This window comes from Coccinella septempunctata, chromosome 3, assembly GCF_907165205.1.
Source record: "Coccinella septempunctata chromosome 3, icCocSept1.1, whole genome shotgun sequence".
NCBI classification, from domain to species: Eukaryota; Metazoa; Arthropoda; class Insecta; order Coleoptera; family Coccinellidae; genus Coccinella; species Coccinella septempunctata.
The window spans coordinates 30591777-30608433 of NC_058191.1; the positions used below are offsets into that span (position 1 = coordinate 30591777).

Sequence of the window (16657 nt, forward strand, 5' to 3'; positions counted from 1 at the left end):
TGAGGATGACCCCAATTGCCAACTCCAGTTCTGTGAAGTGGTCAGTGAAATGATTAACGGTAATCAAAACTACATACATATCAGAATTACCCCAATGCCCGCGGTACTACTCCTTGGTACACAAAACCGTTGCGTGCCGATTTATAGCATCTTGATATTTCGATTAATTTTGGCATTTCATGAATTATGCCTAATGAGTTGTTTGTTGGGATTGTTGATAATGCATGAACAATGCATGAAATGTGCAAATTATTTATATATTTATAATTTTAGTTTCCTTCTGCTGTAGTAATCAAGCAATACGAAATTGCAATTGACCCTTATTTTCCCCGATAGCTCAGAAAGATTTTTAGTTTGTCTTGCTTCAATGAGAGGAGAGCTCGGAGAGATATCGTTTATACAATACATTCCCACATGCTCTCCGTTTTGGCAACCATATTCGCGATCTATTCACACTCAACAACAATTTGCGACGCCATTCACTAAAGATGAGAAGAGATGTAGGACATATCAGAGGCGGCATTTTCTGACTAATATAATATATAATATAATAGTGTTTTCCTTCTTTGGAACAAGCTACCTGAAGGACTCGTCAATGCGGCTTCGGTCAACGACTTCAAGAATGGATACGATGGTTGGATTCTCCAGAGATTAATTACTTTTTTCATCTCGTTCTGTAATGCAGTCTCTGTTTCAATATTTTGTTCGCGTTTACTACGTGTATTTCGTTTTAAAATTATTTTGGACTTGAGTTTATAGGTGTTAAAACTCCATTTTTATAAATTGTATAATAATAATAGTTTTCAATTTTAGGTATAGGGCTTATTTACGCAACCCTTCCCCTTTTTAAAGTAAAATCAACTGAAATAAGGAAAAAATTTGGTTTTAATTTGAAAATCTTGAGTTTTGATGAAATCGATTTGTCCAACTTGATGATCTTCTCATAATAATCAGCAAAAAATGTTATAACACTAGTAGAAACATTCAAAAATCGTAACCTCCAGTTTTCACCACTTTTTTCATTAGAATACTCATAAACCATTGACTTTTCATCAAAAGGTATGGCATATTTTTGAACTGCCATTAAATCGCAGCTATCTAACGATGCAAAGAAATACTGGTTGTGCCATTCAAAATAAGAACTAGATAGTAGGATGTTTCTGTTGCAACCGGAAGTCGCAGAAGCCTGAAAATATTTTAGGGGCGAAAGTCATTATCGAAAACCCCGAGGTGCAAATTATCAGCACAATATTATATTAGTTTTCGAAGTCTAATAGGCCATCCACGCCCTGTATATATTATACTGTCGGTTTCTGATTGGATCAGGCCTGAACACTGCTTTTGGGAATGTGTAGAAGGATAAACAAAAATGGACAAGTTTAATCAATATATTGAATAAAAAATTACACGATATCTTCATTTCATATTATTGCTTAGAAGCAAAAAATCTAGGATTAATCAAAATTGACAACATAATATATCCAACAAATACTTGCACATGTCAATTTATCACGATCACTCTCTACTTAGGACAAACATCAAATAACTGTCATAGATCTCAAAATTCAACTTCATTCAGAGCAAATGTTCAACTGATTGCATGCATGATGAATGTATGTTCAATGTGTGACACTTTTTCACTCAATACTACAATGACTTTCTATCCATCATGAACAGAGAATAGTAGAGATAACCAAGATAAATTTTTATTTTGTTTTTCAATTAAAATATTCGAATTATTGACGACAAGAATCGATTTAAAATAAGGTTTACTTCAGTCCACCCATTTATTGCAACAAAGTTGACATAAAAATCTCAGATTGGGTATTTTTAAATATAATTTCGATAATTGTCATTTTATAAATGTGAAAATAACACTTCATATAATGTATCAAAAATTCATGAATCATTAATAATATTAATACCTGAAAAAATTCCATAGAAAAAATTTAATTCATTCGATAAAATGCTGAAATCAATGCAAAATATCAAACACAAAGAAATCAAAGGAACATACAGAATTTTGATTGAAATTCCTCAAACCAGCGGGTTGATTGCATGATTGACATCCAGATGATAAATTCTGGTTCCGATAAAAATAAACGAGTATATTTCACGAATAAAATGTAAAAACCAGCGAATAAGTAATTATAAATCATCGAACCCATTTTAAAATATAAAAAAATCCATCATTATTACTAGATAATAGAGCACACACTTCTACGACCAATCCTGTAATCAAAACTCTAAAGTCTTTCGGCAATTAGATGAAGATGGTCATTCAAGATGTGTTCAGTCTTCAAACCCGTTTTGTACTATGACACAGTATCAGTCCATGTGCCGTTGTTCGTGGAGTCGTTATTCGAAGAAGACACTGAAAACACTAGGCACTAAAAATGTTGAATCACAATGGAGGAAGTAATATTGGCCCATTTTTGAGATGTCTTTCGATATTTTACCCAGGCATGGATCAAACTGAAACCAGATGTTCATTGTTTTTGTAATTTTGTTTGTTTTTTAATATCGGTTTTCTTGGTAAGAATGGACCAATCTTTGAATGAGTAACAAAGTCGAATTCCAGTAATGCATTCTCAATGACAGTATTCTCAATTACTCATATTGAAAAGGTGAAAAATAGAATAAGAATATACAACAGTGTACTCGGTGACATAAGATGTGTAATAGTTAGCCAGAAAGAACAATTTCTTGAATATTAACTTTGGGGTCAGTTATTTTGCTACCATGAAACAATATGCTACGATAAAACAATATGATGAAATTATTCTTTCTGGATGTAACTTCTGTTAGTGACCCTGAGTATAAACATAGTTATCACAAAAAAAAAGAAATTGAAGATCAATATTTGAGAGTCTTATGAATATGATCAAATACAGGATTTTTTTGGCCCCAAAAAATGATTGATGCATAACTTGATTCCGCCTTTGCTACTGGTTCGAGGACATGAAGAAATATTTACCTGTTTGCTTAGGCACCATTTTTTTAGGACCCCATACTCGAACAGTGAAATCATCTGATACAGAAACCATTATATGGTGAAAAACGGGGTTCCATGCAACAGCATTCACTGAACGAGTATGACCCTTCAAAGTTGCTATGGGATCTTCATTCTTAATGTGCCATATATATACCTGGGGAAGAAAAATGTATGAAAATAGAAAATATAATTTATATCATGAATTATTTTTTTTTTCATTTGTCACTCTATTAACCAGATTTTCCAAAATTCTTGGCACAAGCCAACATTATAGTCTTTACAATCATTTTGATTTTTGTCAAAATTGCTTCCCACATGACAAGAGATTTATACAAATGTGTGTATATAGGGTGTTTTCAAAGGCTAAATTATTGGCAAAACGTAGAAACGAATTAAACAGAAAATAGGAACATTTTTTCAACACAGTAAAGAGAAGATATTTGTACACTTTTTAATATTTTATTTTATGTAGAAAAAGGTACGGCCAGGAGGTAGATACTCCAATGTTTTAAAAAATTGCTTCAAAACATGAAATGCGAAAAACTCAAATTTCACCTGAATTTCACACCTTATTCAATTCAACCCTTAATAACGAGTTCATTGGATACTTGGAAATCTCATTGGTATCACCGAATTCATTTTAATATTTTTCATTTCTTTATGTTTATACATGTGTGCACAAAAATTTGAGAAGTAGGATATGGAGTTTTGATGGTAAATACATCTGTTTGAACGTAATGCTTAGCTTCTACACTGACATTATTGGTTGCTGTCATTATTGAAAATATGAAATCAATGTTTCGAATACTGCGTTTTCATATCAAAAATCACGCTAGAAATTGACCTCTGCAAAGGATGTTACGAGCTAACCGTCACCCTTAGGCACAGAATATCAATACAAATTCCATAGCCTACTTGAAGACGAATTTTTTTTTAATGCATGTTATAAGAAAATATCCAAAAATTGCTTCAAAACCATGTATAGATCTACTTTTCAGTAGTCATGTGTGAAAGAGAGCTTATGTTATGGAACTAGAATTGATTATTTGGTACTTTGAGGGAACTACTGACTTTCAACTTATATTCATATGATTGTCACAGATGATCTAAAATAAGAGAGAAACCAGTCCATTGCTTCGATAGCGATACGTTCTATATGGTTTACTCTGAACGTAACCTAACCTAACCTTGTTAAAAAAAATCACCTTTGAAAACACTTTTCATATGTTTACACGGCCCTTTTGACTCAAACCTAATGAATGAATTACTTTGAAACTTTATGTGCAATCTTGAAACTAAGGAAACTCAAGAAAAGCAGATTTTCAAAAAAGGACGCACCATTATCTCGTTGAGATATGACGAATCTGTAAGAATTTTGGACAAATTTATTTGTGAAAATAACATTTCAAAACGAATATTTCCATTTAGAGATGTTGAAGAAAGAGTAAGTTATTTTACCAAAATATGTTGTTATTTTTTTCTTCAATTCAAAATTCAAACTGGTTATTTCCAAATATGGGGCTCGCCCTTTGACACAAGAATAAATAAATGAATAAAAAAAATTATGGACTCACCATGCTATCTTCACTTCCACTGGCAATAAAATCTTGATTGACTCCTCCAAAGGTCGAATGTATATTGAAGTGACCTTGTGAAACTCCCCTGTACTTTTTGATGAGACACTTGTAATTAAGATCCCACAAATGAATTCCCTGAGTGAGTATGTTAAGTAGACAAAGCCTATCATTTCTATCGACAGTAAATGAAATAATGGCACGATCCTCATGGAGCCTATAAACAAACATATAAAGTAATGAAAGTGATAAAGTATTTACTACACATATAATAAAGGGTTGATTCCACTAAGGAGCAGATGATTCCACAAAAGTTGTTTTAGGCTAGATTGCGAGAAAAGGAAAGAAAAACATTTTCATGAAGCTCTAATAGTGTACCGCTTGAATGAATGACATGGGAAAAATCTCACTCACTGTTGATATGTATATGTAGTAAACAATAAATATGAACATTTAGTAGACAAATATCATGACAATAATAACACTTACACATCTGCATCTTGTGATTCTTCAAAAACATAAGATCTAATTCTGTGATGAGTATCGGAAGCCAGTACTGTTTTTCCATCCTTGCGACAATACAATCCATTAACTCTAACTCCATCCCAATTTTCCAAGATATTGCCCTCCATATCACACTGATAGAAATGACCCCTGATACCACCAACCTGAAGGTAAACAAACATCAATTTTCGTTCCATTAATGCGTGCAAGTCATGAATCAGCCTCTCCAAGAGAGGCTAAAACATATAAACACATACTGTAGACAGGTTTTGGGATTACTGTCCCTCATCAGTGTAGTGAAGTGTAACACTAGACGGCAGAGTACTGTGTACTCCGGGTACCTACAGGTCTTTAAATTCAAAATTGTTAAGCAATAAGTATGAGATTAATCATACCACAAATTTTTTTCCTGACTTGTGCCATGAACAGCATGTTAAGGCATCTTCTTGAGACTGACAGATCTTGAGAAGCTTCTCATTCTCGATGTTCCACAGCCAAACTTCTGCACTCTCCTCTGGACCACAAGCTATTAGGTGAACATTATCTGGACACCATGATATGTAAGCAACGCCTAAAATAAATTGAAATATTTTCATCTGAACATCTATTGAAAAATCAGATGAACCAACCGTAATTATGCCCTTCGAGAATTTTTTTGACTGAGAGTGTACAAGTTTCGGGGTGTACATCCCAAACAATAACGTTATTATCCTTAGAGCCTGTAGCAAGTTTTGTACCATCAGGAGAAAATTGACAGTACCAGACTTCATCACAGTGATCATTTAGTACCTAAAAATTAGAAATTATTCATGGAAGAGTCGAAGTTACTCCTTCTCTTCTGATTATGGTGAATTGAAAAACGACTTCAACTTTGCAGCTTTATTACTTTATACCAATAAAAACAGATAGTATTTGACGCTCGAGGTAGAAAACTTTTTTTAAATCATCATCAGGCTTTCTCTAACTCTTTTATTAGCATCTTCAGGAATGTTTAATTCGAAGTCGAAAAAGGAAGCCAAGTCATATACATACTGGATGTCCCAAAACTAGCGAATGAAATGTTACACCATGATAGAGTAGAATCCAATGGCAACAACATTAGATCAGCAAAGATGTACCGTTTCCAAAATAATTTTATGCAAATACCTGAAATTGACTATTTTCGAACTATTTTATTCAATAACGGGGTCAGTTTGTGATTAAGGATAGAGATTTTAGCTCATATTATTCCTAGATTATTATATTATCATCCCTAATTAAAATTATTCTAAGAAGTTAATGAAAAATCTCAATATATGTGAATTAAAACAATTATTTCTTCTACATAATTTTTACTCAGAATGAACACAAATTGGCCTTTTGATTGGAAAAAATACTTCGAAAATCTGCAATTTTAGGTTAGATTTTTATTTTGAAAGGTATGTACTAGGTATTTTCGCTAAACTAAAGTTGATGTCATTCGATAGTATTTGGTCTACTGTATCGTGGTGCGACGTTTGATTCACTAGTTTTGGGACAGCCTGTATACAACAGGAAACAAAACTTCATCATGAGAGTTTGGTTTCTTTTACAGTTATAGATTCGAATGATCAATTTAATTATCTGTGAAGTGTCGTCAAAATAGTGTTGAAGACACCAGCATTCATTTTGCGAAAATCAGAAGATTGCCTCTCAATAGCAACCTGTATATTTCCTCTTGAAAGCAACTTTAAGATTCACTTGCAGAGTCCAGAAGGTTCTCTGTAGCAAAACACATATTGAGGAGAGCACCATACTCAAGCTGCTCAAAGGCCTTGATCTATCTATCTATCAACTATCAGGAACTAAGAAGTACCTATTTTTCTGATTCAACATATTGAAGTGACAAGTTAGCTGAAAACATTGGTAATCTCCAAGAATCCACTGCCAACTCTCCTTAATATACACACAAAAGTTACTTTGTTAAAAATCAATGTACCACAAACCTTTAGGATTTCAAACACCTAATTTCTTTAATAGTGTATGTCAACTGTTTTGCCAAACAGTAATGATGTGATTATGTTTAGCTGATTACCCTATCCTTTGTAAATTTCAACTCCACATCTTTCCTTACCTGAATTGTATGTGTAGGGAAGTCTTCTTTAGGACAAATATGGTCAGTTAACAGCGAGGCAGTTTGCAAGGCAATTCCCTGAGATGTATTGTGATAACTGCATTGTATCGTTTGGTATTCTAGTGCTTGAGAAAGTAAGGCGTTTAAACGGTGTGGGGGTAACATAACACTAGGAGGCAAAAATGTTTGAAGTTTGTTCATCAAGGTTGTTCGAGACTCAAGTCCTTTTCCTTCCCTGAAATTCATTTTGAAAAACATTGTAGTCACAGAAAGTAGATTTCATTTACATCAAATGAAATGGAAAAAAGTCATTATCTGTTTCAGTAGTGTGGGTGCTAATAAACATGCTAATTGTAATATCACGCTAATAAGACTCAAATTGTATTCTTCAATTTATAACACACTTAGTATGAACAAAGAATTCTCTTTCTTAGTGAGTGGAATTTTCGATACAATGAAGGCCTTGAATGCCAGTTCTAAAATAATGTGTAATGTCTGACTTACCAGTTGGCTCGTTCCATGAGCTCTTGTGCATTTGAGCACATCATATAACTGGACAACTGATGAACACGACTTGTATTGTGCTGTAAAGGAGTGAGTTCATTCCTAAGAACATTAAGTGCATCTAAAACTTTCCCATCTTCAAGAAATTCCAAATATTTTTGTTCCAGAATAGAGAATTTCATTTCCTGAAAATAACCAATGAACCAAAAACGAAGAAACCATTTGACTGATACACACCACCATACTTTGAGAAGAAGTGATAAGAGGTTGAAGCTCTTGTAAGTCATGGTAAGCTTTCGACCAGTCACCATCAAGAATATGATGCTTGAACTTAACCGCTGCAGGATGATCTAATCGACATCCAGATTCCGAGATCAGCAGTTCAGCAGTGCGGCTGTTGAAATAGTTATTCATTAGGTAAATGATCATTTATGAATTTCCCAATAACTTTTAGGAAATCCATAAATTTCAATCATATTGAGTATAAGTTAATTGCTTAGAAAACAAAGTCTCAAACAGAGGAACTAAATAATAAAGAGTTAAATTTAGAGATCAATGGAAATGAAGGGTAGAATTAAAATTTTTCAAGTGATTTTGAAACGACGCATATCGAAGTGCTCAATCACAAAGAAATATTAGAAGAAGCCATTTTAAGAAACCAATTCAATTAACTGAATCATTTTATTTGTCTATAAGAAATGAGGCATCTCATTATAAAGAGAAAATAAAGAGTGGAATGACTTGGAGTATCATCGAACGAGATATTTCTGAATCTAACAAAGAACAAAGGGAATCAAAACAATGAAATGGGGTCAAATGCACTCACGTCAATCCTTCATTTTTTAAATATTGCCCAATCAATCGGACGATTTCTTGCTTGGTTCTATCAAGCTGAACTCCATCACCCGATGAGGAGCCATTGGAAATATCCAAATGTCCATTTTCCGTGGCAATACTATTACTCGAGGAAGGAGTACCATTTTGTATGCAACCGTTACTGTCTTGCATTGTGTCCAATTCACTATTACTCCTTCGGGATTTTTTACGAGGCGGAGCCCCACCGTCGTCCCCCGATTTTTCACTGGTAGAGGCCAGACTTATTTCTGAGATATTCACGTTCTCCTTACTTGCCACCGTAACGAATAAATTTCAGAAACACCTTTCAAAACACATGAATATTTTCACTTCATGTATCTATTCCGATTACGTCACAGATAATAATCTAAATCTGATTACTTGAAAATATTTCAGTAAACATTTCTGATTGCTAAGTACGCATTATCAAATTACACGATCTATTTTTGAGTTTATTTCTCACTTTTCTGTCACGTCAATTTTGTACCACCCAAAAACAAAGATCAGCTGAAGCTAGAACCTCGGACATGCTCGAATACAGTAAACAGCTGGTGAGTTTGACCTCGACCGAAATAATTCAGTGCGCAGTCCGGAAACGATCAGCTCTCGGCTGGCGCGGCGATTTGAAATTTCAACATTTTCCTGTAGCTACTGGAAACGTAATCTTCTATCATAGAATAGAGGATATATAGCAACTACTCATCAACTTTGTTCTTGATGTTTTAAATCGATTATGTTAGAAATGAATGCGATGAAATCAAAACCACATTCAATGGAGTGAACATACGACTTGGACTTGATTGCTGAAGTGAGGATAGAAGCTAATTGTGGGTTTATGCAATTTTCCTAAGACCTTGGACCTAAGCAAGGAACTAATCTTATCGATAGATGATGAGCGGGTGATCGAGAACAGCCAATTAGATTCGTTCTTTTCATAAGTCTTAGTTCTTGGGGTGCTCGCTCAAACACCATTTTAAAATTCACATATCTTTCACTAAGGGCCACTAAGGGGGGTATCAAATTACATGATTCAAATTTGATTAGGAATAAGATATTAATTATAAATGATTTTTTCGTTATATGCCTAGCTGGCATCGCTTTGATTTTTTCCTACTCATTAACACAATTGGTCGTGAAATGATGCCATAATATGAAATATCTATAGGCATCTGCTTTTATCTATGCCACATTACATTTCCTCGAGGTCTGATGCAGCTTTATTTGTAGTGTTCCTCAAAATATGAAATTGTTTTTTGATTATTCGGTTGATTATGAGTTTGAGTGGTGCGTAAAAATTATATATAAAGTGCATTTTATTGTGGAATTGAGCATGTCTCATCCGAAAGTTTTTTGTGTCCGATTACTCCCATGTCTTTACATCGTGTTGTAATATTAATTAGATGCATTATTTAGCTTTCGAAGATCTTCCAATGATGACTCGTACTTAACAGTATGTACCTATATAGGTATATATAGATATATCTACTTAATATATCGCATAGACCATAAAGACGAGTAAAATTATTTATAGGCCAGGTTTTGTCAAGGACAAATTATGGGTTCTATTCCCCAATTCCGAGAATGATGAAGAACACTAATTTTATTTTGTTATTGAGGCTTTGGGGGTGGATATATTTAAAGATATGCATTTTCGAGACTGGGAAGTAAGAAAGGATCTTTTGTGCTGATCCGACTGTAGTCGTTTCATACAAATATTAATTTTTGTTTAGTTCAAATTGCATTTATTGTGTATTGTACATCACTCTCGTATTTATTGTAAATTTTTTTGTCTGTAATCAAATAAATGAATAGGGAACCCGACTGAGGAGGACAGACAATTTGTTTTTCTTTTTGAAGTCTAGCCATATGGATTAAACCTACCTATAGAGTTGGGTTTATATCTACATTATGTATAGGTAAAGGGACAATTTTAATTTCAAATTATACAACTCTCCACGTATATAATTAAGAAGTTTGTCATGCATCCTCTACGAAAATTGCAGTGTAGTTGAGTTCTTTCAAATGGTAAGGGTAAGCTTAACTTTCTGTACCAGAAATGAATAATAGACTTACCTATTTACTGAAGAGGGATGAAATTTATATAGTATACGAATTTTGATTTCTCCATGTATGAAGTATTTATATGAGGTGTGAGCACATATACCATAGGAGTGATTTATGTTTTTGAAGTATTATCGGAAATATGCCTTTTCGTAAGGAAATTGCCGAAATAAAACTCACGATTGGGAAAATTAAGATTAGATGCAGGATTGAAAAATTGACCTTTATATTTTCTTATTTGAATTTCGAAGAATGAAACTGTTCAGGGAAAATAAGAACACCGGGAAGTTTTGTGATCGATTCAAAATACGTGAAAAAAGTGAAAATTCGAATTCACACCTGGAATATGAGAGGGATCATAAAAAAATCATCCTCAGCGACAAAGGGTCTATGCATTTCTGGCTCCAAAAGCTGGGTTGCATTTTCAAAACACTCAACTATACCCTCTGCTCCATCCCTCGTAAGCGGTGCAGAACAAACTCCTCAATGATACATGAAAAGTTGCGTAATTCAAATTAAAAATTGACCCGTGTTCGAACATTTTCCTACAAAGCATTTAATACCGAAGATATGCATTTTTTGCACCACTTTTTACACACTTCACTACTTTATATTTGTCATGATGCCAGACATAAATGTAAACGAAAATACTCAGGTAAATACGTAATTGTCAGCAAAGCTGTTCATTTTGCCTCCCTTTATTTTCTATAACTGGTCCTCCTTGAATCTGGAAAAATATTGGTTTTAGAAAAATTTCTCAATTGGTATACGTTTTGTGGGTATGCAGCAATTCTTATAGCTTATTCTTTTGTTCTTGTTTCATTCTGATGATGGAATTAATAGATTGAATAGTTGATTTTGACAAAAATAACTTGATCCTTTGGTATAATTCGATCGCACAAGAGCGTCATTTCAATTTTTGTGATGATTGACTGAACCTTTATAAAGAAACATAGGCGAAGAATGTTGCGGAAATACAACAATATGGAATAAGATATCTATCATGTAGAGTCAATTAAATCAGAATCATTAGATCGGGAAATAAATCTTCAATAGCGGAGCTTTTTTGGAGTTCTATTAGACATAAATTGTTAGTCCTTCTTTGTTTATTACCCGTTGAGATCAATCAATTCGTATTATTATCCGCTGAATTCTTTGTCTGCTTATAAGCAACAAAGGAAAGAAGATTTATCAAGGTGAAGAGTTAAATATCCGGATTGTCAGCTATTACTTACCGCATCTTTCAATACCGATAATTACGTTTATTAAAAAATAAAAAAGTGTGGAATTGAGGAATTTTTATTAATTCGATTTTGATCCTCTACCGAGTACCTGCTACTTTTGTGGAGGTAGCGGTTCGTGATCAGTTTTACCATCGATAAAAATGTGGAAATTAATGGTTTTTGCGGTTGTGCTGTTGCCTCAAGTGATATGTGTGGAAAATAAGTACTGTGAACTTTATTGCGACTTTTTCACGGAGAATGTGACTCATACTGTTTGTGAAAGGGATTATGAAGTTAGTAAAATTCAGAAGCTAATCAACTTACTTATTATCAGTTCTAAAAGTTGGAAAACTTCCTTCTATATAAAAAAAATGCAGTAATTATTGTAACATTATTGTAGTGGGCGTGAATTTTGAAATTCTGTGATATTTAGTTCAGAATTCTCTAGTAGGGAAGAGCACAGAAAAATTCAAAGCCAGTTGCGATGTAATCATTTACGAAGATCATATAAATAGACAAAATGATGGGAATATAACAATTTCACTTTTTAGCATCATATACGAACTTTAACAGAGTGCCTACAATTAGTTCATCAAAATTCTAAAATAACAATGAATCACACAGGGTGTGGCGTAATGAATGGATAATATGGTACTTGCGGGAAGAGGATGTTAGGATGGTTCAGAAAACCGAGTATCCTCGGTTTTCGGGACTTTCGACATTTTCGAAAATTAAAAAAAATCACATGCTTTTGCCACTTCTTTAGGTAGTAAGACTGCCAGTCAAGGAATTTTTGCAATCTTTTTTTTCGATAGTATTCCCGGATGGAAAAAATGCATTGATCTAACTCAAATTTTCTGTTTTGCTTATTTTATCCTACGTTTAACCTAGCATGGTGTAAAAATAATGTGGTCACCATATTATTTTGCCAAAGCCAGAAAAAATTCGCCTCTGATCCACTAAGATTCCGAAATGGTATAATTCAGCATTAAATAATACAATAAAACAAGTTCGTAATACAATGAGTAAAGGCCAATAGTTTAACGTAAAGCTTTTTTTTTTATTTTCAGCAACTGCAATGAGACATGCAAGCAGAATAAAGCAATCATTCATTAGAAGATATAGAACATCTAGTAGAGCTCCTGATATATGGCCACTTTGAACACCTTGTCTAAAACTTAATTCAATGAACCGATATTTTAAAATTGTTATTTTCTCTGCTTTTCTTTCACAGCTATGAAATTAATATATATTTTCAAGTGAATTTCAAATATTGGAGTAAATTTTAGCACTTCTGTAATTAAGAAAAAAAAATCGTTACCGAGTGTAGAGACCTGAATTTACTAATAAACTGGCATGAGGACAAACTTGTCTACCGATTTAATTTCATCCTCTTTTGGATACAGAAGGCCATCATGTACCTACTTAATAACGTCCATTAATCTACTGATTTGGATTTTGTGTAGCAATGGAACTCAGAGCATCAATATTCTATTGGCTTCTGATGATAAAAGAACAATTAGAAACGTCCAAGATCCCTGAATGAAATAAGATAATATTATACTTGATACATAACCAGAGTATTTCAAGTTTGCATAGTGCTTGTGTAACTTTCCCCTTCACTCCAATGAGCTTTATAGTTTAAAGCACCTCCTACACATTTCAGTGCTTATGATGGCGTTGCACTTCTAACAAAACAGGTGTGACATGCATTAACTCCTATGTTTGCACTTGTCCTGAATATGCACTTACTCCGATTCATCTGAATGATAGTTTATAAATGTGTTTTGTACTTAAATAAAAAGAATATACTTACATTTACATACATAAAAGGCTGACATTTTTCTCTCGATTAGTAATTTTATACGTTATGTTTATAAACTGAATGGGACCTAATTTAACGATATATTATTGTTCCATATGCCTTTGCTCCATCCACATCCTGCTTTTGAAATGGCAGATCAAATTGGCAGTTTGAAAAGAGTGAAGATAAATTGCTACAAAAAATTAAAAAGTAAGACGCCAAATTCGAAACTGAGGATAGATTGGTGTTTTCAATAATCTCTTTAACGATATAGGCACTTGAAACAAAACTATCACATTTAGTTTGTATTATAGAATTGAATTGCAAGCGTCTTTATAACTTTTTGATTTATCAATTTTCTTTCATAATTTCTAATATAAAGTCTTTTGAATAGAACATAAATTTTTTCAACACTATTTAAATTTTAATTTTAACCTTCCATTGATTTCAGAACTGCGGACCAAGTCTAGATTGTGGTGATGATTTTCAAGTACTTCATTTGGATGATGAGAAGAGACAGTTTATCCAAGATCTACATAATTACTTCAGAAATAAGGTTGCGAGTGGTAATGAGACAAGAAATGAACAACCATCCGCTTCTAATATGATGGCAATGGTAAGGAATGCTAGCAGTAGTCTATATTAGAAACGTTAAGAATAGAAGTGATACATTTTTTTTTCTTAGGCCACCTTGTGCAAGTTACGTAAAACTTGTAGGTACCCTTATTTCGAACGGTTCATCTGATGGCCCTTAATTTTATTTACAGAATGAACATAATTTTCAAGTCTTCGATAGTTTTTCGTAATCCTATAGAGTCGAGTAAATGGTTTTGCTTGTTTTTGATACAGTAAAATGAAGAGCCTAGGTATTCTTCTGTCCTTGAAACGTTACAATCATAAATAAAGACCCTGCATAATAAATCCAATACCACCATGGGTTTACCCGTCAGCTGTAGAAATTTTCAAGTATTGAGTACTGTTAAGTTAACATGAAAAAAATACTAACTTAATAGTTACTTGTGGTCACCATTCGTTTTTAGTATAGGTACCCAAGTAGAGTTCACAACGGATCTGGTGTAGGATTGTAATTACATTTACAAGAAAGTTCCCATCATATACAGAGAGATTCAAAACGAAAGGAAAACCAGCAAGTAGAGATAGGTACTACAGGTTATTATAGAAGACGATTGAGCTAAACAAACCTTATACAGATGTTCGATACTGCTTTGCTTTTTTTATTACAATCACAGATTGTATTCCGTGAACTGAAAACATTTGCATTGATAGTCTTTCCAACCTGCAAAAATGAAATATGTAATTCTTGTTTATGGATTGATTTGAGCTTTGGTACCTACCTATGTTAAAAATATTATAATTTATTAATTTAATTAAGCTACAATAACTGTCAAATGAGCCTTGATGAAATTATTAAGGCCCATTTGCAGTTTAAATGAACTGCACGAAACAAATTCCAATCAATATACCTAGGAATACTACACAATACACCAACCACTATCTTTCGGTAACAAAACGTTTCTACCAGGTCATATTTATCAGTTTATAGTATATTTTCTCCGAATGAAAGGAAATAAGGAAAATAATTCATGGAATAAGAACTCGAAACTTCATATTGGTATAATTTCCGTTTCCATAATCGTTCCAGAAATATAATAAGGAGCTGGAAAGTATAGCACAATGCTGGGCCAATGCATGCAATGGAAATCCACTTATACACGATAGATGCCGAAGAACAGGTGAATAATTCCAACAATATTCCTATCCCACTATCGAAAACGACAGAAAAAAGTTTTGAAATTGTTAAAATATGAATTGCAATGTTGTGTGAAACAGAAGTTTCCATACTAGGTAACTTCGAGAGCTAACGGATTTTAATTGCCCTGATTTTTGTTTTGTTATTTCAATATCTACCTTAGTATTATTTCTTCTTCTTTATCATTACTCTCGTTGGGCTCAATGGTGTTCCAAACACAAGTTTCAAAAGGCTATAAAAGATAGTTTCCTCGAATCAGTCAGTAGGAAATATGTATTGTTTTTGTACTCAATAAGATTTGAGAACGATATCCCTAAGCCTCTCCATAACCTTATTATATGTTTTCAGAGGAATATGAACACGTTGGTCAGAACTTAGGTTTCATAAACTCTTCAGTGGCAGATTTCGACTTGATGAAATCCATAAGGCTTTTGGTGAATCTCTGGTACGAGGAAGTTGAGATTTTCAAAAGCGAATGGGTTAATGTAACAGAAGATAGGTAAGGAAAATATGGAAATAATTTTGGACGTCTTATTCAATGTATTTATTTATCCATCAGAGGTCCAGATATAGTGGTCGGTCACTACACCCAGATGGTATGGGCAGACACTTCCGAGATTGGTTGTGCGGTCTCTTATTACACAACGAATTCAAGCGACTCAACATGGCATCATTTCTTACTGGTCTGTAATTACGGACCTGGAGGAAACTATTTGGGTCTGCCTTTATACGATGTAGGTGAGCCTTGCAGCAACTGCCCGAATAATTTGAAAAGTAACGAGAAATACGAGGCGCTGTGTGGGGAAACTGAATACTTTGGCGAAGATAATTATAGTCTTCTGGAGGAAAACAGTGACGAAGAACAAATTTTATCGGATAATGATTTATAGAGATATTTATTCCATCCCCAATTCACCCACCCCCTTATCACCAAATTCCCATTTATGTGAGAGGATAAACCTTTTTTATATTATAGAAATGACTTTGATTATTTTAATCGATCTGTTAAGAATAACCTATTAGATTCTGGTGTCAAAGTAAATTCAAATAATTAGAATCGTAAAACAATCTACACAGACAAGCAGACTTCGTCTTAGGGGCGCCGTATTGATATGGAGCCCCCTGGTCTCTAGGGAACCCGACTTATACAGGGTGAGTCTTTGACTCGTACAAATATTTAAAAAGTAGATTCTTGAGGTCAAAACAAATCTTTTTTTCCATTACCATCCGAATCGGCTCGGTTTGAAAGATACAGGATGTTGAAAGTCCACAAA

At 33.6% G+C, this 16657-nt stretch overlaps 2 protein-coding genes across 3 annotated transcripts; one reads left to right on the forward strand and one right to left on the reverse strand.

Moving 5' to 3' along the window:
- Positions 1–1374: 1374 nt before the first annotated feature.
- On the reverse strand, positions 1375–9077 carry LOC123309530 (WD repeat-containing protein 26). Of its 2 annotated transcripts, none has more exons than XM_044892691.1 (10): positions 8496–9077; positions 7907–8063; positions 7670–7854; positions 7166–7400; positions 5703–5862; positions 5469–5644; positions 5059–5237; positions 4570–4786; positions 2978–3149; positions 1375–2374 (listed from the first exon to the last, which is right to left on the reverse strand). In XM_044892691.1, exons 1-10 carry the CDS (start codon positions 8675–8677, stop codon positions 2316–2318), a joined length of 1722 nt encoding a protein of 573 aa, XP_044748626.1. In that variant the 5' UTR covers positions 8678–9077; the 3' UTR covers positions 1375–2315. The 2 variants fall into 2 exon arrangements, with proteins under 2 accessions (XP_044748626.1, XP_044748627.1); XM_044892692.1 differs by having other exon boundaries at positions 1375–2475.
- A 2745-nt stretch (positions 9078–11822) lies between these two features.
- Positions 11823–16323, forward strand: LOC123309545 (venom allergen 5-like). The gene is made up of 5 exons (XM_044892708.1): positions 11823–12101; positions 14064–14228; positions 15276–15366; positions 15732–15882; positions 15943–16323. Exons 1-5 carry the CDS (start codon positions 11970–11972, stop codon positions 16271–16273), a joined length of 870 nt encoding a protein of 289 aa, XP_044748643.1. The 5' UTR covers positions 11823–11969; the 3' UTR covers positions 16274–16323.
- Positions 16324–16657: the final 334 nt, after the last annotated feature.

Excerpts from the sequence above, each read along its gene's own strand:
- LOC123309530 (XM_044892691.1), bottom strand. The coding sequence starts at position 8,677 with ATGCAAGACAGTAACGGTTGCATACAAAATGGTACTCCTTCCTCGAGT. Across the intron at positions 5,238-5,468 it reads AGTCAGGAAAAAAATTTGTG|GTTGGTGGTATCAGGGGTCA; the intron begins GTATGATTAATC and ends GTTTACCTTCAG. Across the intron at positions 4,787-5,058 it reads GAATCACAAGATGCAGATGT|GCTCCATGAGGATCGTGCCA; the intron begins GTAAGTGTTATT and ends GTTTGTTTATAG.
- LOC123309545 (XM_044892708.1), top strand. The coding sequence starts at position 11,970 with ATGTGGAAATTAATGGTTTTTGCGGTTGTGCTGTTGCCTCAAGTGATA. Across the intron at positions 12,102-14,063 it reads TTTGTGAAAGGGATTATGAA|AACTGCGGACCAAGTCTAGA; the intron begins GTTAGTAAAATT and ends CATTGATTTCAG. Across the intron at positions 14,229-15,275 it reads CTTCTAATATGATGGCAATG|AAATATAATAAGGAGCTGGA; the intron begins GTAAGGAATGCT and ends TAATCGTTCCAG.